The following is a 23565-nucleotide window of genomic DNA, read 5'->3' on the forward strand; positions in this document are numbered from 1 at the left end:
AGAGAAGGAAGAGAAAAGAACACGAATAAATACGATAATGAGAAGGTTAAGTTCACACACACATCACAATCTCCACTTTGGACATATTTACTTCTCAAATCAGTGTACCTTTTTCTTTTTTTAATTTATTTATTTACTTTTTCATCTTTATTGGAGTCTAACTGCTTTACAATGGTGTGTTAGTTTCTGCTTTATAACAAAGTGAATCAGTTATACATGTCATATGTTCCCATATCTCCTCCCTCCTGCATCTCCCTCCCTCCCACCCTCCCTATCCCACCCCTCTAGGTGGTCACAAAGCACTGAGCTGATTTCCCTGTGCTATGCGCCTGCTTCCTGCTAGCTATCTACCTTACGTCTGAGTGTACCTTTTCCTGATGCCAGAATTTAATTGGCAACGTCAGGCGATCCACTTAGTTATGCTGTGTGGCTGAACTCTGGCCACGATGAAACCAACCTATTCAAATGATGTTGCCGGTAAGTCCATGAATCAAAGAACTTTAACCTACTACACACCGTAATGCCCCTCTGTTGTATACTGATTCTAATATGAACAAGATGAGGCAAGAAGACATGCCATAAACCCAGAGATCAGCAGGAAAGTTTACCTTCTCTCTTTCAAGTATTACTTGGAAGAAATTAAATCAGTATTGGGAAACATTGTGTGTTTACAGCAAGTTCAAAAGTATCCATATTAAAATGAAAAGGGAAACTTTGGTCTTTAATGACTCTTCTGCCATCGATTTCCCACATATTTTTTAAAATGTGCCTTTTCTCAGTTTTTCCAGATCCGTGCTAGGTTGATCTTATCCCTGCTGGCTTTGAGAACTTCATTCTTTCACTCACTAATTGTTTCCTAAGTGCCTAATATGCGCCAGGCCCTGCACAAGACTGAGAAAGAAAGAGGGAAGGAGGCTGCAGTGGTTCCTGCTTCCAAGGTGTTACATAAGGGACTTCATTTTCCTAATCCCACTCTGGCACGAATGCAAATACTGCAGAAGTGAGAGTCCATAGTCTTAGAATAGATTCTATTTGTGTGGTAGACACACTGTGGAGTGATTAAAAAAAAAGAGAGAGAGAGAACCCAGCAAGAAATGCTTTTTGTTGTATATGCATGTCTAGGTTTCTCAGATTTTCCTTCACTTAGGATCCAGTTACGAAAACATTTACTTCTGAGAGCGTTCTGTTTTGACGAGTGATGGAAGAAGAATGCAGAAATTCATTTCCAGAAGGGACCATGTCCAGGCAAGAGGCCTTTAGAGGTACCGGACAATAGGAGGCAGAAAAACCTAATCCATCTATTTCCATTCTCAGAAACTATCAAAACAAAACACCCATCAAAACAGACTGGGCTATAGTAGAAATCTGATGGTGGGTTGATTTTTTTTACAGTTCTTTAAAAAGTTTTTTCCTTGACTGTTTTTGGCGGGTGGACTAAAATTAAAAAATATGTATATTAATACATTTTATTATCTTTTTGATGAAGACTTCTTATTTACTGGTGACGCCAATGCACAGTTTTAAATTTAGTTACCAAAATTTCCTGAATTATTAAGGAAACATTTTAAATGCACAGAAATTCTGACATTTCAAAATATAAACATCAAAAAGAAAAAAGTATATTACATACATACAGATTCAGATCTGAAGATCTGATTCAATAATTGGTTGCTTGTAGAAGCTAGTTTAATCAATAAAGAAGGTCAACGTGATTGAAAGAAAGAAAGTATTAAACATTTTGACTAACATTAGTTCTGTTAACTACCTAGGCTCTGCAAAATCACTGACGTGGCAAGACTAAAGATGACCAAATAAGCTTTACTATTAAAGTTATAAGTTATCATCCTCATAAATATATGAGCTGTTCAAATATGAATTGATGGTAATTAAAGAAACCAACAATAAAATGATCAGAATTAATATCTTTTATCAAATTAGAAACATGATTTTTCCTTTTTTCAATTAATTCTGATGAAAATATAAAGAGCAATCCACTTATTCAACATCTAAATCAATTTGAATTTTTTATCCTTACAACATAATTTTAATGCTGAACACTGTCATTCTGTGAATTTCCAATAATGGTATTGCATATCCAATGAAGAAAAGGATATATATTGGAGTAGAACTTTCTTATTTTATATTAACATTGAAGGTGCATTTGAAAGAACATTGCTGAAACAGTTTTTACTTTTTAAAAATGGTGTCCCTTGTTTAAGTGCTAATATCCCTTATGCTCAAAAATAAAACATTAATTTTTAATTCTATAAGTAACACGTGAAAGTTAAAAGTATGATGTATATTTCTTACTTTGCTCTTAACATATTAACATAGCATTTCCCCTTCTTCATTTCCAATCCAACAAAGTGTTATACCGTCAAGATACCTGGAGCATCAGGTATTATCTTTAACCAACATCTCATCTCCTTATTGCTCTTAAGGACAAGTGTACCCACACCCAAAAAGTCAGTGAATTCTGTGCAAACTAAAAGAGGTTCTTAAAATGAGGAGCAAATTAGATCTAATTACGGGTGATGGGAGTTTCAAAAGGTCCTAGATTAACATTACAAGCACTTTCCATGGTAAATTAAGCATGCAGTTTAGTCAGCAAAGATATTTTTATATATCTTGTTTATGTCTACTATAAACATCATAAGCATTCCTTTAGCATTTAACCCAGTGATTAATGCATCTATGATGGCGTCAGGTTCTAATTAGTGAGTAACTGCCTGCAAATATTTCCACAACTGTTCATCTCCCAACTCTTTTACCCTGACTAACAGAGACATGCCTACCAAAGTCTAAGGGTTCATGTAGTTACAGGAAACCAAATGCATTATTTATAAGGATGCACAGCCTAGAAAGTTCGGCTATGCCGCTTACCCTAGCAGTAGTAGGCTCTAAGCTATTGGCAACAGGAAGCTTGCCAGTGCATTAGAAAATGGGATTGAAGGGATCCCTGCCAAATAAAATAGCTAAGTAATAACAAACGTTAAAGAAGAGCCTTGGGGGTTGGTGGGAGTCCTGAGCTCACCGCTGAAGCACAGTTCAGATCACCAAGCTTTTGCAGTCAATGCAGAAAGAATAATACTAATTAATTCTCTGTGTCTTATCTTTCTTGAGTGCTTGCTTTTTAATTAGCTATACATTGTTTTTTATGAATGTTACTATAGTACCTGTATACAAATGAGAAAATTACAATGGCTATAAAACAGGTATGGTGCACAGTATCAGATTTCAAGTGCAGGTAGAATTAATTCTGTATTTGTACTGTCCACCCTGTTTATCAATCCATAATCACTGTTTCAGTGATTCTGGACAAATCAGTATTTTTTTCCCCTTTGATTTCAAAGAAAAAGAAACCTGCCGCAAAAAAAGCCATAATTTCTTATTCTTCCTGTGTTCAAAACTGATACATTGCTTCAGAGATGCCTGTCATGACTTTAAGTAGATTTTGAGATAGTGCCATTCAAGTTTCATTTTCTGTTTAATCGTGGTCAGCAACTTGGAATTTACACCACAGTGCAACAAAAGGCTGCCTGCTTCAAATGTTAACAGCAGCAGAGGATGAGAATGCCATCTTGCCTGCGGGGAGAAAACCCTAAAAACGGACAAAATAAGTCAATCTAAACACACACACACACACACACACACACACACACACACACACACACACACCTTACTGTAGGAACTGTTAAAAGCAAATAACCTTCCATATCAATCTGACATTGAAACAAAAAGCTATGGTTTTCATTCTGCATCTCAAAATTGATCTGAAAATTACCATCAAAATCAAGGATGAAGTAGCTGAGGCTACATATCGCATATTTACGCTTATTCTTTTCTTGAATAACCTTATTCTTCTCTTGAATTTAATATTTAATGCATATACCTGTTTATGTGGAGGAGGGGAGGCTCATGGTATTCCTTCTAAATGATCCAAGTACCTAACAAATATAATTTGTTACCAAAAACTCTCTAGTTTTAACGCCTTTTATCATGGCAAATGGGCATACATATTTCTGTACCTTGCTCAGGAAGCTTGATTCATAGAACTGATTTGGTCCAGGTGATAAAAGTAGCCAAGTGGTAAAAGTAGTTGCAATGATCACATGGCCTTAGAGACGTATGATAGAGGTCACAAGGGGAACTCTCCGAAGGTTTTCCTTTCACCCTCTCCCTCTACTATCAGTGCGTATAAAGAACACAGGACGTGGGGTCAGAGAAGCTGGCGTGGAACTTGTTATATAGCCTTGACAAATACTGAATTGTCTGAGCCTCTCAGTTACCTCATCTACCTAATGGGACAAATAATATCTATTCTCAGATGAAAGTACCTGACACATGGTAGGTGCCCAGTAAAAGACACTGTTACCCTTCATTATTACTTTTTTAATGATAATAAAAGAAAAATCAACCTTATTAGCGCCACGGCATTCCCTTACTCCCAACCAGGTGACTCTTCCGCACCACAGGGAGAACAGCGGCCAACCAGTTAATATGGAGATTTTCATATAATTTGCAATAATCCCATCTAAGGTGAAACACAGTCTTATACATCACCATGTAAACAAGTATTTATCATAAAATGAAGAAACCTTCAAGATATAAAATCCAGAAATAAATTTAAAGTAGAGGTGTATGGAGTGTGAAATGCTTCTCAAAATGTTAAAAGCTCTAATAAATATGATTTAAGCCAATGTGAATTTTTTCAACTTTGATTTTTAAATATTTAAATACATTTTTCATGATTGAAGGTTTAGGTGGTTTTCCTATAATTACACATATGTACAACTTTTAGAAATCACAATAATCTAACTAAAAAAAATCATCTCACTATTAATGTTCATATCCGTTTAATAAATACTTCCTGGGAACCAGCATATTGGTGTGTTATGGGAATGGAAACACAAACCAAAATTCCTTCCTTCAAGACCTTATATTCTGGTTTGGGAAGTGATGTACATATCTGTGACAATTGTTAAGTGGCAAGTTTGTTATCTGAAGAGCTAGGAAATCACCAAGAGAGTATGGCTGGGCCTTGGAAGATAATCTAACATCTGGGTATAACAAATCATAGAGTTTGCTTTTATTCTTTGATTAGACAAAGACTTTTTTTTTTAACAATTTCAGAGCAACATTTTACTAGAATATACCCAAGTCTTCACTTCTTCTAAAAAGGTGGGAGAGTATGACATTCTTAAAATTATTGAGACTATAGCTGACCCTATTCTTCGTGAAGACTCTCTCCACCAGAAGCCTCTATTAGACTTAATTCTGAATGCACTTTTTACCCAAAAGGTCACAGCCAACATTCTAGAAACTTGAAGAAAAAAAAAACAAGCAGAAAATTTTACCATAATACTAGTTTCTGTGTGTATATATGTAGTGGATGTGACGTTTCATTTCTATTTTTGCACTAAGCTTAACAGTTTTGAATCTCAGTTCCCTTTACCTGCAATGTAAAAACATTTTTAAAGGTTCGAATAAACCGCCTATGTGTGCTTGAGTCACCTATTTCCTTCCTAAAGCTTATCTTGCTTTCACACAGCACAGGTTCCGGATGCGCAGGCTCAGCAGCCATGGTTCACGGGCGCAGCTGCTCCGCGGCATGTGAGATCCTCCCGTACCGGGGCACAAACCCGTGTCCCCTGCATCGGCAGGCGGACTCTCAACCACTGCGCCACCAGGGAAGCACTGTTTCCTGATTCTTTTAAAGCTGTCTGCGCATCAGCTCTAGAGGACTGTGTTGGTTTTGCCTGTCTGGCCCTTTCCCCCTGTTTAGGTGCAGAACCCTCCTCTCTGTAATGAACCCACACCATGCAGTTCCCATGGGGCTGAGCCTAGCTGCCTCACTGACCCAAACACACATAGCGGTGGAGATCTGTCCCAGTCCCTGCCCAGCTGGAGTCATTACTCTCCCTGGATACAAAATTATTTTAGGGGTAAGCATATGATGCAAGCAGAGCCAATCAGATTGTTTCTAAAAATTTGCTGTTTGGATAAGAAGTGGACTTTCTCTTCTTTTTAGATTATAAGCCCCAAGGGGATAGAGGCTTCAAGATACCGGCAGCTATCCCCCTATCAGACAGAGGGAACCCACTAAGAACAAAGCTAGCATTTGTAGAGGAGCAAAGCATACAGACTAAGAAATCATCGTATTATATCATGTGAGCTTCTGGATCAAACTGGGCCAGTTTTATAAGCCAATACGCTCCCTTTATATTTAATCTCTTTGGAGTTGAATTTCTATCACCTGCAGTTGAGAAACTCCTAATTGAATCACCATCCATATTTCTTATTTTACTGATTTACCATGTTGTTCCTCTACCTTATTCCTTCCTTTTGAGGGGCGAGGGGGGCCTGTTTCCTATAGCATCCAGGGTCTTTTAATAATAGATGGGCCTCTATTCCCATCTTCCTAGTCCTCAGATCCCTAGATAACTTGAAAAAAATGAAGAATGAAGAAATCCACCAAGTTCCTCATTTATTTTGGTAAGTAAATTTATCAAAATCCTGCTGGCTCTGTTTTCCTAGATGCTTTCCTTGTATATGTCTCTGTCTCTAATCTCTTCACCATTTAAACAATTTTTACATTTTGTATATATAATCCACCTCACTGCTCTATTCCTAATGATTAAAAACACTTACTGTAGTTTTAATACTTCTCTAAAAACAAGAAAAATAAAGACTTCCCTCTTGCAGCTGATATACAAAAAGATGGAAGATGTTTTTTAATGTTAAACGGAATATTCCAGTAAAAAGCCCCCAAAAGAATAAAATACAGAGAAATAATTGCTCTAGGGCTGATAATTTTCTACTACTGAGTTTAGCTATCATACAAATAATATCTAGGATTTACAGTATTATGTGATAGGTTAAATAGTAATCAGCCTGGAATAAGGTCATGCCTCTACCCCAAACATCAACTACCACTGAGGAAGATTTCCCTGTTTGTTGAAGATCTGATGCCTATTAGCACACTGGCTCTAAGATGATTCCCACCTCTGTAAAGAGCATGTTTTGAAATAGATAAATTTCAAACTAACAAAGCCAAAGAGCAAGTCACTGAAATGATTCTAGACCGTTTCCTCCTCCTTTTATAGTATTAAACCTTTGAATTTTTTTTTTTTTTTTTTTTTTTTTTTTGCGGTACGCGGGCCTCTCACTGCTGTGGCCTCTCCCGTTGCGGAGCACAGGCTCCGGACGCGCAGGCTCAGCGGCCATGGCACACGGGCCCAGCCGCTCCGCGGCATGTGGGATCCTCCCAGACCGGGGCACGAACCCGTGTCCCCTGCCTTGGCAGGCGGACTCTCAACCACTGTGCCACCAGGGAAGCCCAAACCTTTGAATTCTGTTGCTATTAACTAAGGGTTCTCCTGTCCATTTCATTACACCTTGTAGACTGTGGAGAGTATTTCACTTAAAAGCTGACTGCCTTTTTTTTTTTTTTTTTTTAAGAAGCCCTCTTCTTTCTTTCTTTCTTGCTTTCTTTTTTTTAAGAAGCTTAAGCTGCACGGATGGACCTAGAGACCGTCATACTGAGTGAAGTAAGTCAGGAAGAGAAAGACAAACATCATATGATATTGCTTACATGTGGAATCTAAAAAAACGGTACAAATGAACTCATCTACAAAACGGAAATAGAGTTACAGATGTAGAAAATAAACTTATGGTTACCAAGGGGTAAGTGGGGGGAGGGATAAATTGGAAGATTGGGATTGACATATACACACTACTATATATAAAATAGATAACTAATAAGGACCTACTGTATAGCGCTCAATACTACTCAATACTCTGTAATGGCCTGTATGGGAAAAAAAATCAAAAAAGAGTGGATATATGTATATGTATAACAGATTCACTTTGCTGTACACCTGAAACTAACATGACATTGTAAATCAACTATACCCCAATAAAAATTTAAAAAAATTTAAACTAAAAAAAAAAAAAAAAGGAAGCTCAAGCTAGTTGCATGGATCCTGTAAGACTTTGTAATTAAAAAAAATATATGATTGAAATCAGAAGATTCAGGCTTAAATTTCTGTTCTACCACCTATGTATGTAGTTTTTGAATTTGGACATGTCAGAAATTTCTGAGTCTCACATCCCTCAACTGACAAATGGGATGAAATCTAGGTCACAGAATTACTGTGTGAATAAATGACTCAATATATGAAAATATACCCTGTAAAATATACAGTAGGATACAAATATCAGTTATTTATATATACATAGCACACACACATATTTGTCTGGGTCAAGAGAATAATTTTGGAAAAGGTTAATTTCAACTGGATACAAAAGGTTAAGGATGATTTAGTTATAAGCTTGATCAAAGGTTTTCTCTTATCAAGTAGTGGAATGCAATGATAGACACCGAATGCCTCTAGAAAGGCAGAACTGAAGAATTACATTACAGTTGCAGGGAGTACTGTAAAGGAAAATGTAAGACACGTTCACATACAAAATGAGTGAACTAAGCATGAAGGTGATATGAATGACTGTGACATACAAGCCCCTACTCTTGCTTCAAGTCAGCGTATTGTCCTAAAAATCTGTAACTAACTCTCTAGGCAATCAGAAAATGGAAGTAATACCAGTTGGGCAATCTCCACTTAAAATTTTTCTTTTATTGCTATAGGATGCATGGCAATTTGTCTGTCATTCTCCACAAGAGACAGAGCCACCACACCCTTGAAAAGACCGTGTTTATAGAAATCTGGAAACACAATTTGCTTTCAATTACAAGTAGCTGTCTAACGGTGACAGGATAGAGTTCATATTTTGCCACCAATAAAGATCTGAAATAGGAATGCCGTTTTTCCAGCTGAAAGTCATTTAGGAAAGGTCTGGACAGTTCTGTCTACATTTAGAGTAGGTCAGTCAGTTACAGCTGAGGATGGAAGTAAGAACAGTAACTCTGAACTTCACCAGTGGACCAGCAGACCTGGTCCAATCTAATCAATACATAGCACAGCGCTATTCCCAGGGGAACATGCTGTATCTGATTATAACAAATGTCTCTGCAGACAAAAGACATTTTTTTCCTTCAGCTAGCTCTTTTAGTTGCCAAATTAAAGATTCAATTGTTCATTTCAATCAGAAATTTCAAAGAGGACTTCTTGGATAAGTTCCTTTCAAATGCAGTCTTAGCTGAGAATATATAATATTTTGGAAAAGACAGTGATTTCTTGGCATACGACTTTCAGCACCACCATTTAGACTGAAAATCATCAACTCCTTTCCTCCTCCAACAATAAGGATATTTTCTTATGTTGTTCAAATAAAATGGTAGGACTCCCTTAATTTCCATTTTCTTCAAAGACACACACATTTTTCAGGTACTGGCTCTCTTCTGTCTATAGAGGAGACCATCTAAAGCAAGGCTGTGCTAAATGACTCACATTCATTTTCTTATATTAGGCTTCTCAATATAGTTTGAGATAAACAAGGTTATACAGACAGAAACTGAGTCTTAAGGACATTAAATAAATTGCCTAAGAACACACAGTAATTAACAGCACTAGTATTTAGACTTAAGGACATGAGTCCATCTGACGTCTGTGTTCTTTTCATTCCCCCTCACCACCTGTCACGCTTTGATGGGTAACATAAAGATTATATGGGCTCAGCTGGTTCAAAGCAATGCATTGACCTTAATCTGCCACACGTACACCCAACCCACTTTGTATCAGAGACTACTTTTCCACCCATTCACAGAATCTCATTCCTTTTCATATTAAAGGCTTTTTTTGTTTTGAGGCAACAAAACCTCATGCATTACAGCAGGCTAGCGTACTGCCTGGGTTTGAATCCTGCTTGTGGGACTTTAGACAAAATACATCAGTTTCATCATTTGAAAAATGGAAGACGGTTTTATGGGAACCATGACTCAGCATCCATGGAAATTACCTTGTGCAGTGCCTGGCACAAAGTGAGCCTTCAATAAAGATTTGCTGTTACTACTGTTATTATTTGAAACATATATTTCAATTATTTAAGACTGTTTTCCAGAAACTTCTCTTTATTTTCTTTCCTATTACTATTCATTAGACTTCCCGTTTTTCTCTCATTTTTATATTAAATTGGAATGGATGGGGCTTAATTCAGTAAAGTGGTTGGTAAAACAATAGTATTTTTTACAGCATTTGACAAAATTGTCTGCAAAATGGGGTCACCAGCAGCTGGCAATTCAGACAGAAATCATTATGGTTTGTTTGTTCTAAAAAATCCATTTACTTTTTTGCTGATGATGTGTAAAGGAGGAACAAGACAGTCCTACTAACTGTTTTATAAATTTCAAGTTCTTTTCTACAACCTGTCACGTGTAATAGGACACTCATTTAGCAAATTACTTATATGTTTTAAGTCACAGATGCCTCATTTACAAAAGAGTAAAATAAAATAAAGGAAAATAATGCTAATCTTTACCAGGAGATTATTATAAGAAACTTAAAAAAAAAATTATAAATTAACAACTCTAAAAAGAGTGAAAGTATAATGCAAATTCCCAAATTCAAAAAGGAAGTAGTTAAAATTTGCCTTACAAAAGGAAGGATTAGTAACTTTGCTATTTCACCAATATTTATAAAATGCTAGGAAAAATAAATAGAAAGAGGGCAAAAATGATACAGCGTTTGTAGATGAAACATAAATCTCTTAAAATCTCCAGTCAAGAATGATTTCTGAGTCGTTACAGTGATTTAAAAAAAATTATTTAAAAATTTTTAGATTAGAAAAATATTTTTCAAAATTTCTGACTAGCATTTCATGACATGGGAAAAACACTTATGGTTCATTAAATAGATAGAAGGTGAAGAAGTAAAAAGCCAGAAGGAAGAATACTGATTCGAAGAAAGTAGACTAAAATACTAGCAATAGTATTTTGGATAGGTAGGTAGGCAATTGTAATTTTCTTCTTTTCGTTTTTTTTTCTACTCCAATATGAGTTACAGAGGCGAAAAGGAGAACTTGAAGGGCTGAAGTGATCAGGGAAGGATACCACAGAAGACACCTGGCATACCGGACAGGGTTCTGAGCAGGGCCATGAACATGAACTACCACTGATAAACGCTCCCAAGATTTACCCAGAGGTGAGATGCTCTCAGAACCAGCACTGACAGTTAAGGGGACGTTTCCCTATAAAGGTGTGCACACTTGTACCGAAAGAACTGAAAAGTAATAAGTCTCCCTCACCCTTTTTTAACACCGACGCCCAAAGCACACCAAATCTTTCTACTACACAACAGGTTTGCTGAATCCATACTACTTCAGAAAGGGTTTTCAAAATTCACTTTACAAAAAACACCAATGTCAACAGTTCAAAGAATGGAGGCCACACACACATGATTACATTGTAATAGCACAGGTTGCTTTTCACATACGGGGATTTACACGTCTCCTTCCTGGCTGAAACACAGTGAAAAGAAACCTATTCAGGGCTGATTATTTCTGACCCATGTGAACTTATCCAAGGCCTTTGACTCTATTTTGAATTTTTAAGTCCAGTTTATTGCGATTGCTGGTTCCTCAAGTTTCAGCTCCAGCCTTTACTAAGCTGTGTTTCCATCACAGCTCTGCTCCAGTGCAGGATTCCCCTGAATGCAGCCTTTGGATGAGCTGACTACCTCATGCTGCTCTCACTGTTCTCACCAAGACTAGACTTAGGATCCTGCCACCATTGGTTTCTATTTCCAAAGTACAGAGTATATTTTCATGAGATTAAAAAATGTATTCATACTAACACAACATTGTAGAGCAACTATACTCCAATAAAATTAATTTTAAAAAACTGGCCAAATCATAGAGTCTATTTAAATATCTTATTTCCATGGAAAACAGGGTAAATAAATAAACCAAAGCTTTATAAACGGAAGCAAATATTGTATTGTACCCTATACTCTGAGTCGGTGGAGAAAAACGTTTTTCAAGTCTCTTGTAGTAATAATATGTGAGTGAACTTATCAAAATTGATGACACGCACACTCCATGCATGAAGTATATCACTTTTTCAGGGACATGATTAAATTTCATCTCCTGGATCACTGGGAAGGTGAGGGCATGAATCTTTCAGTGGTGTACAAAGGGACGATCGCTTATTTCCTGAATTTTTCTTCCTCTTCCAGTTACGATTTGGCACAGGAATTATAGAAGTTGTGTCTCTTTTATTACATGTTTACTTACTTCTGGGACAAAACAAAGCTGTGCTCTTAAGTTATCACAAATAGAATTCAACCGTAGAGAAAAAATAAAAAGTATTCATCAATCAATTCAGCAGTATTTACTGAGAGCCCACCATGAGTGGGGAGTGATGTATGGTACACTGAAATATTTTAACATAAAGGTACACAAAGCCTTCGTTCTTACTTTTAAAACTTTACCAAATACAAGGAACGAATTCTGCTGAGAGTCAGAGATCAGAGTCAGATTTCAAAATTATTTCTCTCTCAACAGTAGTATTGCAGTGAATAGAAATGTAAACTGAGAGATTCATTCCAGTTCCCTAAGTATTTCTTCCACTCCCAAACTACTCGGTTATGTTTAAGGATCGCCTCCATTGCCCCATTAATGATAGCATGAAGGGTTCCAATTACAAGAGTTTCCATAACTTTCTTCAATGAATCATGCAGGGGAGAAATTATTCCCAGACAAAAGGCCAGAAAGAAAACCCTAGTATTTGCTTTTATATAATAAACACTCAAAAATAGAAAACAAAGCTCATCATGATTCCTCAATGCTGGTTAGCTAAAATCTACATAATTATACTAATCTTTTTGTAAGTAGAATTAAATAACAAATATCCAAAGTCCCCAGAAGGGATTATCATTTTGGAGTATGTAATGAGTGTCCTTAAGGGAAGCCGATCTAGTCCTAGCATTTCATTTCCTGTTGATCTTAATAGATTGTTGCCATCAGTGCAGTTAAACGATGCTTTATCTAGCTAAAGTATAGCCAAAACATCATCCTTCATGCAATAAAAAAATATGTGTACCTTGTTTCGTTACAGCCTGGGTACCACCAACCCAAAGAGAATGGTTTTAGAACCAAACTGGATATTTAAACAGACTGGGAAAACTACTGAAGTTGCCAAAAGTAAATACTTTCTTTTCAAGTATTTTCTACCATGCTGATAGCCAAAGGAAATTGTTCATTAAACGCACTCTCCAGGCTGGAACAGAATAATTGGGAATATCTATGTATTGAAGAGCTTATCAAACTGAGCATGAGTTTTAAATAAAGAGCTAAAATCAGGGAGAGAAAGACTGGAGTTATAAGTTTTACTTTCAAGGCCTGATAAATTCCCCTGTTGCATATCAAAATTTAATTCTACGCTATTCACAATTTATCAGTATCAAAACTATTTTTACTAGTCCTTGCTAACTTCTTAAGTTCCCCTGACACGGCACAAAGCACCAATCAATCTAACAGTTGTAGACCTCCATAAACACAAAGCGCATTTCACATTAAACACAGGAAAACGAATCTGAGATCTTGCCTAGGGACTTGCTTTCAAACATTTTCATAATTAGTCACTTGCTATAGAATTTGAATTGAGGGCATCTATGTACAGTTTCCTTACTCCATCACAGCAGACTTTATATGAGAACTGAGGTGCTTTGGAATAGAGGCCCCAAACAGCTGAGTATCTATCATGCCTTAGGCAGTTGCTAAAGGCATCAAGACACACTTAAAAAGAAAAAAAAAAAAAAAAAAGAAGAAAAGAAAAGAAACAACCCACAAAGTTCTCTATTGCTCACCCAGAACTAGGCCTCAGAGGCTACGTGGCTATTTTCCAATATTTGAAGACATTACATTATCCTAAAACTACTACATATGTGGTATCTTTTAATATCCATATGTATCTCAGGGGGAGGGGATATCTGGTCGACTCCAACCATAGCAGGAGGTCATTTCTATTCCAAACAGCAAATACCATCCTGTTCCCAAACTTGATACCCCATCCCTCAATAAGGGCAGGGGCGAGACATGAACATAATCTTTGGAAGCAGATAATTGTCTTGGGTTAAAAACTAGTGAACAGAATATATAAAGATACTTACATGAAGAAGTATTTGCTCCTTCTGTTGATACTGATATTCTAATGGGAGACTCTATAAAACATAAAAGTGGAATGAAGCTTTATTGAGTCATGCCACTTGGATTCTTAAATTAGAAATTTTGCCAGGCTTGGGTATCGTCTAGAAAAAGAGGCCTAGAAAATGGTGCAACAGAAAAGCTGAAAGCATCTCAAAGTCAAAGGGAGATATATGCAATATTCAAAGACCACAAAGGAATGTTTCTGTAGGCCAGACCCAAAGACTTTAGAAAGAGATGCAAAAGGGGCTGGTCCATCTGCAAAGATACCCCCAACACACCAACTGCTGGTCCATTTCCTAAAACCACTACTTGAACAGATCCACACTCCAGGTGAGACAGATAATTCCTTCTCTTAGGTTGGTCGTGATTTTAAGAAACATGAAACCAAAGAGAACAATCCCCATTTTCAGAGAGAGAATGAAAGGCAACTTTCATGCTTAGAGGGGGAAAAAAAAAGAAGAAGAAGAATGACAATATTTTCAGGCGAACTGCTCTGCATAAACATCTTGGCCAAACGTGGTGCTGACTAAAGTCCATGCAAGTCCACTAGAGCAATTACTTCAGGATTGAATAAAACGTGCTAAATAAAAACATAATACAATCACGGGGGAGGTACAGTAGGATGACTCTCTTAGGTAGCAAGGATAAAGGAAGGAAAGCCAGTACTTAAGTAAAGCAGAGCATAAAACATACCTCATGCAGAAAAAAAGCACGGGACCTAAGGGTTTTTATGCGTAAGAAATAAGAACAACTCAGTATCAAAGAAGGATGCTTCGCAACCAGAAATTCAGCAACCAGAAAGTTATAAAGACTCAAGTCATATCAGAAAGTACTAGTTACACTCACTCCAAATTCCCAAGGCAAGCACCCCATGAATTTAAAAGCTCAGGTTTGTAACAGCATCTACTCGGGTTGGATAATGAAGTCCTTACATTAAAGAAATGCCAGAGTGAAAGGTGAGGAAATTCTGAAACTCTACATATTTTTTTTCTTTTCCTCTCCCTCTCTCCCTTCTCTCTCTTTTTTTCTCTTTCTATTACTCAGAAAAGTAAGATCCTCTTACACTCCAGGATCATTCCACCTTACAACACACATACTTCCATCTCAGTAATGACAAATTAATATGCCCTCAATACGGCCAAAGAGGTCTAGGACATAGAGAAAGTTAGCTTTTATGATTTTGTACAATGGCTTTGAAGGGAAGAGGCCAAACTGGGGAAGGTAAGCTAGAAAATGGCTGCGTTAGATCACATGGCCTCCAAGAGCTTCAACAAGGTAGAGGCCATAATGAAAAAAAAAAAAAATCAATGAAGCCAAAGCATTAACTATGGGGTAATGAAAAGAATACTGAGCTTGAAGTATCTGCTCTCCCACTTGCTGAGATACATGACTCAACATTTCTACTGCTTCAGTTTTCTGATCTGTAAAATGAAGAAAAATACTGCCTTGTTTCACAGATCTGTGTGATTACCAAATGATACGTAAAAATCTTTGTAAACTGTGAAGTATCATGCGAAAAACAAGTTATCATCAAACCTCTGAAGTGAATTCTGAATCTAGGTCTCCAAAAACTTGTTCCCAACTAAATGTTTATTTTTAAATATTCTAAGGTTCTGTTAACTATGGAACTGCAGAGGTTAAGAAAAAGTAAGAAAAACACTTAAATTCACAGTAGCTGAATTACATTCACAGCTAGTGGAGAAATCAACGAATTAGGGTTATACATGTGTTTAGTAGAGTTGGGTTTTAAGTAGCGAATATATGCTCAGACCACAACTGCTATCAGCAAATATTATAGGCAAGTGACAGACAAACAAAAACAAACCAAAAAAAGACCCCAAAACAAACAAAAAAAGCAACAGCATTTTAAAAAGTCAGGCCTATAACTGTGTTTTTGTTCAAGTTTAGTGACCCACAACTGATCATTAAGAGCCCAAAGGTCAGAGGTCAGACACTGATACATTATCCAGGAATAAACTCTGATGGATGAATGAGGGCAGAGACAGCTAAGAGAAGCACCTAGAAAGATATAAAAACTGAAGTTACAACCCAGACGTCTCCTTTCCTGGTCTAACGTCACTAAGTTGTATCTAGGTTTCTTTTTCCCATGCATGCCTCTTGGGTCCAAGTTCAGACACACAGCAAAAACCAGACTCTTTTAAGTAAAATCCAAAAAGGCAGACTGAGCTGGAGAAAAATACTGGAGCAGAAAACAAGAGCAGCTGAAATGTGGATGCAGAAGGGGTTCTTATTAGTAGAAGGAACAGCCAGCTGTGATGCCTGTTGCTCTGGTTAGTAAAACTTGACGAGCTTATTTTCCTTACCTGAAGACACATACGCTGTCTCAGTTGAGGCTGGCATGCCAGTGATGATCTCTGCAAAAAAGAAAAGGTGATAGGACATTATGATGTACAGTCAGGAGGCTGGGAGCCAGTTCCACAGCCTTCCTTCAAATAAAAAATGTGTGTAAAGGAAGAAAGTACTGCAAGGGGACGATGAAAGCCCAGGCCTCATACATACAGAGAGCGAGAAACGCAAAAAAAAAAAAAAAGACTATCCGGATAAGTAGTTCTTCTTACTTGGGCAAAGAGCATGAGATGGGCTGTGACAGAATAATTAGGAAGAATTCCCTGCCCCCACTGGGGTCAGTGAAGAAGAATACACAGCAAAGGGCTCCTCTTCAGAAAGGAAGACGGAAACGGCAGAACCAAGAAAAATCAAAGCTGGAAGATCAAAACTGTGGTCAAAATTTTAAAATATTAGATCTCTGGAGAATTACATTTCTGTCCAAACCAAAAGCAAGTCATGTTTCCAGTCGGGATTGATGAAAAACATCAAGTCTGGTATCAAATGCTACATAAAATTGCCAGTGGTAATCAAGATGGGTGTCTCATCATTTCAGCTACTCGGAGCAGGGCACAGAGCAAGTAGGCAGCTCCCAACTCAAGGAAATGCAGAATGAACCTGTACACTTCCGGGTGCACTATTATCATGGGAATTGTGACGGTACTGTTCAAACTCTGACTTGTTTTCTTACTGCCTTTATGAGGGAATAAAGGATGAATACATTGTCTAATTCTGTATTCATCTAGTCCTTCCGAAAAGGGCTTCAGTTCGTTAGAATCTAATGTTCTCAGTGAGGCATAGGTTTATTGGACGTAGAGATGCAATGGTGGATATTATTCAGCTTTCACTGTGTGTATAATTATTGTCAAATGATTTACTATTAACCAGGACAAAAAGAGAAGTTGAATCTGTTGTGATGTATATATTACGAAAGTTACTAGATCCTACTAAAATCCTAAGTATGTCATATATTATCATTTTATGTTGGAATTAATAGTCTGTTAATCATGGAGTTGGAAATGTTCACGATCAGTAGAATCACCTTTAAATACAGTTATGACCACTTAAGGCTTCCATGATAGAACTAGTCTAGTAGGTAAGATGAATTAATTTAAGTGGCAATGTTTCTTCAAGCTGAGAGGCTCTAGGCATAAATGGTTTAGTGGAATTGGAAAAAAAAAATGGCATGTGAGATTCAGCAGGATGTTTAAGAATAAACATCAAGTTAAATATGAGTATACATAAACATGAGAAATATATCTTTAGTAAGACCAGTTTGTGTTTTTTCTCATGCAATTTAAATACGGATGGCCCTCTCTAATGAAGCATTAGGAAGACAAACCATTCAAGGTGCAAGATTATTATCAAGCCACCAGTCACCTACATTGGCTCTTACACCCATAAAAATGGGATCCAGTGAAAAGAATCAGCATGTGAGGGTGTATGATGTCCTTGGGGCTTTCACAAGCAGCAGGCATTAAAGAAGATATTCTGAGTTGGTGCTACGGCGTATCTGTTTCTGAAGTGGCTACAACTAGCTTTCTTCTTATGGGCTGTAGAAATGATAACGGTTTTTCTTCGGGGAAAAGTTAAACAGATAGAAACATTTCTATCAAAGATTCACGGCATTTGTCTTTCTCTGTGAGTAGCTAGAAGAAGATCCAAGTTTCCAAGCAAGTACCCACATTGGGAGAGATGCTTTCTCATTCTGTTCACGGGACTCATCAATGACACAACAGCCAGACTGAAGTAAGAAGCTCAGGGTCATAAGAACTGGGCAAAAATCCCCATCCTGGTATGAGTATCAAGACTCTTTCCACATTTATTTAGTTTCTTTTTTATCTGGTAAGCGGGCCTCTCACTGTTGCGGCCTCTCCCGTTGCGGAGCACAGGCTCCGGACGCACAGGTTCAGCAGCCATGGCTCACGGGCCCAGCCGCTCCGCCGCATGTGGGATCTTCCCGGACCGGGGCACGAACCTGTGTCCCCTGCATCAGCAGGCGGACTCTCAACCACTGCGCCACCAGGGAAGCCCTCACATTTATTTTTGACAAACTAAGTAGTCCCCTGTGACCTTCCAAAAAATAAACAAAACAAAAACCCCAGAATCAGAGCTATTCTATCTTCAGCATTAAAGATCTCAATGGGAAGAAAGGTTAACCATAACATTTCCTTGTTTCATTGAATGATACATACATAAAAATACCAGAACAGGAGGTTAGTACAAATATGTATCTACATGTAGACAACTTAAAATAACTTCCCTTTCTAAAATTAGAGTTTATCCTGGAGACCTTATAAATATCTTTAATGATTATGGTTCAAATAAAAAACTTTTGAATTATCTTGGGGGTAATACAAGCTCAGAACTTGTATACTTCTATACTAAAAGAACCTTGCTAATAAGAAAAGTTAATCTATTTGATTAAAACCACTCAGCAAACATTTTTATGTGTTTTGGGTAGAATTCATAGATCGAGAAAACAACCTTTTGTTATAAGGGTGATTGAAAATAATTTTGTTACAATTACAGATTTAAAAAAAATTATCAAGTCCTGAAATCTCCTAGATGTTTATTTAAGCAACACATCTTTCCCCTTAGTAATTTGGTATATTAAATTTGTTAATGTATAAAGGACACCCCCTTCATTACTGCAAATTAATAGGGATTTAGAATCATCAAGAATTGAATACAGCTGAGCAATTTATGCTGAGTAGGCAAGGAAACATGAAACATCAGTATATTTGTAATGTTCGAGTGTTTTAATAAACTGGATCTGTTCTCAAGAAAAAGTGGCAGTGTCTGAAAAATAACACCTTCTGGAAAGGAATGTTTCTAATTATTATGTATGCATGGCTTGTTTGAAATTTCATCATGAGCACAATATACTAAACATAACTATTTAGCAAAATACACATAAACAAATACAAGCATACATATATCTGTGTGAATTTAAATATCCAATTGTGTGACTCTATTATTCTAAAATCACAGGTCATTATTGTGCCTTCAAAAATTGTGATCAAGTCATTTTTTTAAAGATTTAAGACGGGCATACTTATTAGCACTGGTAAAAATGATTTTGAGCATCTGAATCCTTGCTCATAATCGGAGCTTAGTCTTAAGCAACTGAGAAATTGTGAAATTAACAAATGGTGTAGAGGCAGGATGGATACCATGCATTGAAAAGACAGCTCTTTCCCACTCATATTACTCTTCCTTATTACACTTCATGAGAATCCTACATAATGCAACATACATGGAAACTACTATACAAACTATAAAACACATTTTATGTGCTTCTTAGTATAACTATAGGTTGTTCACCAATATCATGGCATTTCTAACAACACTGTCAATGTGGGTTACCCACATGAGCTAATTTTTTAAAGGGCCAATTGATATATTAATCAAATTTTGTGGAAATATTTTTTTCTGCTCATCTAAAATGAAACAGTTCTTTTATTGCTAGGAGCCCAATTGCTCCTATGGGATCTTGGATCTCACTCAAATGATTTTTCTCCTGATTAAAACAAGAAAACCTAGTAGAAGATATGATTGATTAGTTGTATATTCTCCTGTATTAATCTTTTAAAAGACAGCAGTACTTAATTAATTTGAAAACCAGTTGCGTCTATTATTCTCTTCCCTAATCTGCTGCCCAGGAGTTTTTATAGAGCTTCTTAGCTAAGAATTAATGACTACATTAAGGTTTCCTCTATAAAGACCAAGCCAAATAAGATACAAATTAAAATCAACATACAGTGTATGATCTGTGTGAACATGGTGTATGTGGCCTTTTAAACTACTATATTTGAATTCATGAAAGGAATCCACCTGTCATCTATCACGTAATGATGACTGCCTACGAGATCGTGTTTTGTACGAAAACTCAATTGGACTTCGGTAGGCTGACATAATCCCAGAAGTCATCAGCAGACTGCATAGGTTTATATCTGTCTACTGTATGACAAGTTCTTTTTTCTAAATAAGGTAGGGATTAAAAGGCATTGGAAATGACCAAAAACATATAAATTTCTAAAATGCTTAACAATTAACCTATATGTACATTCTTTTCTAAATGCTTGAAGATATTGGAAATATGGTCATTGCTTCATTCAAGCATATAATGAGTCGAGGGGAAATTCACAGTTTTTTTGTATTATTTCATTTATATCTGGCTGTTAATCTCAGCAGATCTAAACAATGGATTTCATTGCAGGAAGTTTATAAGATTAGATGGAAGATTTTCATGATCTGTGCTAATTTTATTCTATAGTTCTCCGGCTGTCATAATGGGATTAAAGATAGTGTCAAACAGCAAGCTCATCTCGCTAAGTTTTTCTTTTTTTCCTAAGGAGAAAAGAAAACACAGTCTTCCATGCATGTTTCCTTCTAACTCCTGCCATCCCTCCTAGAATCTTGTCCTGAAGCATGAACATCTAAGTGCCAGGAAGGCACCTGTGTGAGAATTTAAGTAAATCACAAGAAATCCTTTGCATAGAATGAAATTAGGATAATTAGCTCACAGCCACATACCAGGATCTTTCATCAAGGCAACCTATATAGAAATTATCAAACTGTAGTTACGTACTTATCGGAGAAATGAGTTAGACCACACAAAATAAACAAAATGACTAATATTTCACAGATAATATAATTAAAATCTCAAGGGGAGTTCTACATAATATAATATTTTGGCAACATGTTCTTATTTTTAAGTCTTTTTTTTCCCTAGGACACCCCTCCCCCATACTGGGGGTGGGGGGATTCTTGAGAATTCTACCCTGTCAGCCCAAGTCAATGGTAAATACACATTTAAGAAGAGATGGTTTATCACCCTGATACCAAAACCAGACAAAGATGTCACAAAAAAAGAAAACTACAGGCCAATATCATTAATGAACATAGATGCAAAAATCATCAACAAAATACTAGCAAACAGAATCCAACAGCACATTACAAGGATCATACAGCATGATCAAGTGGGGTTTATCCCAGGAATGCAAGGATTCTTCAATATACGCAAATCAATCAATGTGATAAACCATATTAACAAACTGAAGGAGAAAAACCATATGATCATCTCAACAGAGGCAGAAAAAGCTTTCGACAAAATTCAACACTAATTTATGATAAAAACCCTCCAGAGGGAACTTACCTCAACATAATAAAAGCCATATATGACAAACCGACAGCCAACATCATTCTCAATGGTGAAAAATTGAAACCATTTCCACTAAGATCAGGAACAAGACAAGGTTGCGCACTCTCACCACTCTTATTCAACATAGTTTTGGAAGTTTTAACCACAGCAATCAGAGAAGAAAAAGAAACAAAAGGAATGCATATTGGAAAAGAAGTAAAACTGTCACTGTTTGCAGATGACATGATAATATACATAGAGAATCCTAAAGATGCTACCAGAAAACTAATAGAGCTAATCAATGAATTTGGTAAAGTAGCAGGATACTAAACTAATGCACAGAAATCTCTTGCATTCCTATACACTAATAATGAAAAATCTGAAAGAGAAATTAAGGAAACACTCCCATTTACCATTGCAACAAAAAGAATAAAATACCTAGGGATAAACCTACCTAAGGAGATAAAAAACCTGTATGCAGAAAACTAAAAGATACTGATGAAAAAAATTAAAGATGATACAAACAGATGGAGAGATATACCATGTTCTTGGACTCGAAGAATTGATATTGTGAAAATGACTCTACTACCCAAAGCAAGCTACAGATTCAGTGCAATCCCTATCAAACTACCAATGGCATTTTTCGCAGAACTAGAACAAAAAATTTCACAATTTGTCTGGAAACACAAAAGACCCCAAAGAGCCAAAGCAATCTTGAGAAAGAAAAACAGAGAGCTGGAGGAACCAGGATCCCTGACTTCAAACTATAGTACAAAGCTACAGTAATCAAGATAGTCAGCTACATACATATAGCTGACTCACTTTGTTATATAGCAGAAATATAGATCAATGGAACAGGATAGAAAGCCCAGAGATAAACCCATGCACATATGGTCACCTTATCTTTGATAAAGGAGGCAAGAATATACAATGGAGAAAAGACAGCCTCTTCAATAAGTGGTGCTGGGAAAACTGGACAGCTACATGGAAAAGAATGAAATTAGAATACTCCCTAACACCATACACAAAAATAAACTCAAAATGGATTAAAGACCTAAATGTAAGGCCAGACACTATAAAAATCTTAGAGGAAAATATAGGGAGAACACTCTATGACATAAATCACAGCCAGATCCTTTTTGACCCACCTCCTAGAGGAATGGAAATAAAAACAAAAATAACCAAATGGGACCTAATGAAACTTCAAAGCTTTTGCACAGCAAAGGAAACCATAAACAAGACAAAAAGACAACCCTCAGAATGGGAGAAAGTATTTGCAAACGAAGCAACTGACAAAGGATTAATCTCCAAAATATACAAGCAGCTCATGCAGCTCAATATCACAAAAACAAACAACCCAACCCAAAAATGGGCAGAAGACCTTAACAGACATCTCTCCAAAGAAGATATACAGATTGCCAACAAACACATGAAAGGATGCTCAACATCACTAATCATTAGAGAAATTCAAATCAAAACAACAATGAGGTTATCACCTCACACTGGTCAGAATGGCCATCATCAAAAAATCTACAAACAATAAATGCTGGAGAGGGTGTGGAGAAAAGGAAACCCTCTTGCACTGTTGGTGGGAATGTAAATTGATACAGCCACTATGGAGAACAGTATGGAGGTTCCTTAAAAAACTAAAAATAGAACTACCATACGACCCAGCAATCCCACTACTGGGCATATACCCTGAGAAAACCATAATTCAAAAAGAGTCATGCACCACATTGTTCACTGCAGCACTGTTTACAATAGCCAGGACATGGAAGCAAACTAAGTGTCCATCAACAGATGAATGGATCAAGAAGATGTGGCACATATATACAAGGGAATATTACTCAGCCATAAAAAGAAATGAAACTGAGTTATTTGTAGTGAGGTAGATGGACCTAAAGTCTGTCATACAGAGTGAAGTGAGTCAGAAAGAGAAAAACAAATACCGTAAGCTAACACATATATAT

General features: G+C 36.7%; 1 protein-coding gene across 5 annotated transcripts in view; it reads right to left on the minus strand.

Annotated features, from left to right (window-relative positions):
• The window catches only part of NRG1 (neuregulin 1), a 1009792-nt gene that overhangs the window by 128944 nt on the left and 857283 nt on the right, over positions 1–23565 (minus strand). For 3 of the 5 annotated variants that reach the window (XM_060001390.1, XM_060001388.1, XM_060001389.1), the window contains exons 4-5: positions 16428–16478; positions 14067–14117 (exon numbers count right to left, since the gene is read on the minus strand). The exons of the other annotated variants lie outside the window; for them this stretch is intronic. In XM_060001390.1, the coding sequence (XP_059857373.1) occupies positions 14067–14117; positions 16428–16478 (102 nt within the window). The remainder of the gene's footprint in view (positions 1–14066; positions 14118–16427; positions 16479–23565) is intronic. 5 annotated transcript variants of the gene reach the window in all.

The sequence above is a fragment of the Delphinus delphis genome, chromosome 21 (assembly GCF_949987515.2).
Source record: "Delphinus delphis chromosome 21, mDelDel1.2, whole genome shotgun sequence".
NCBI classification, from domain to species: Eukaryota; Metazoa; Chordata; class Mammalia; order Artiodactyla; family Delphinidae; genus Delphinus; species Delphinus delphis.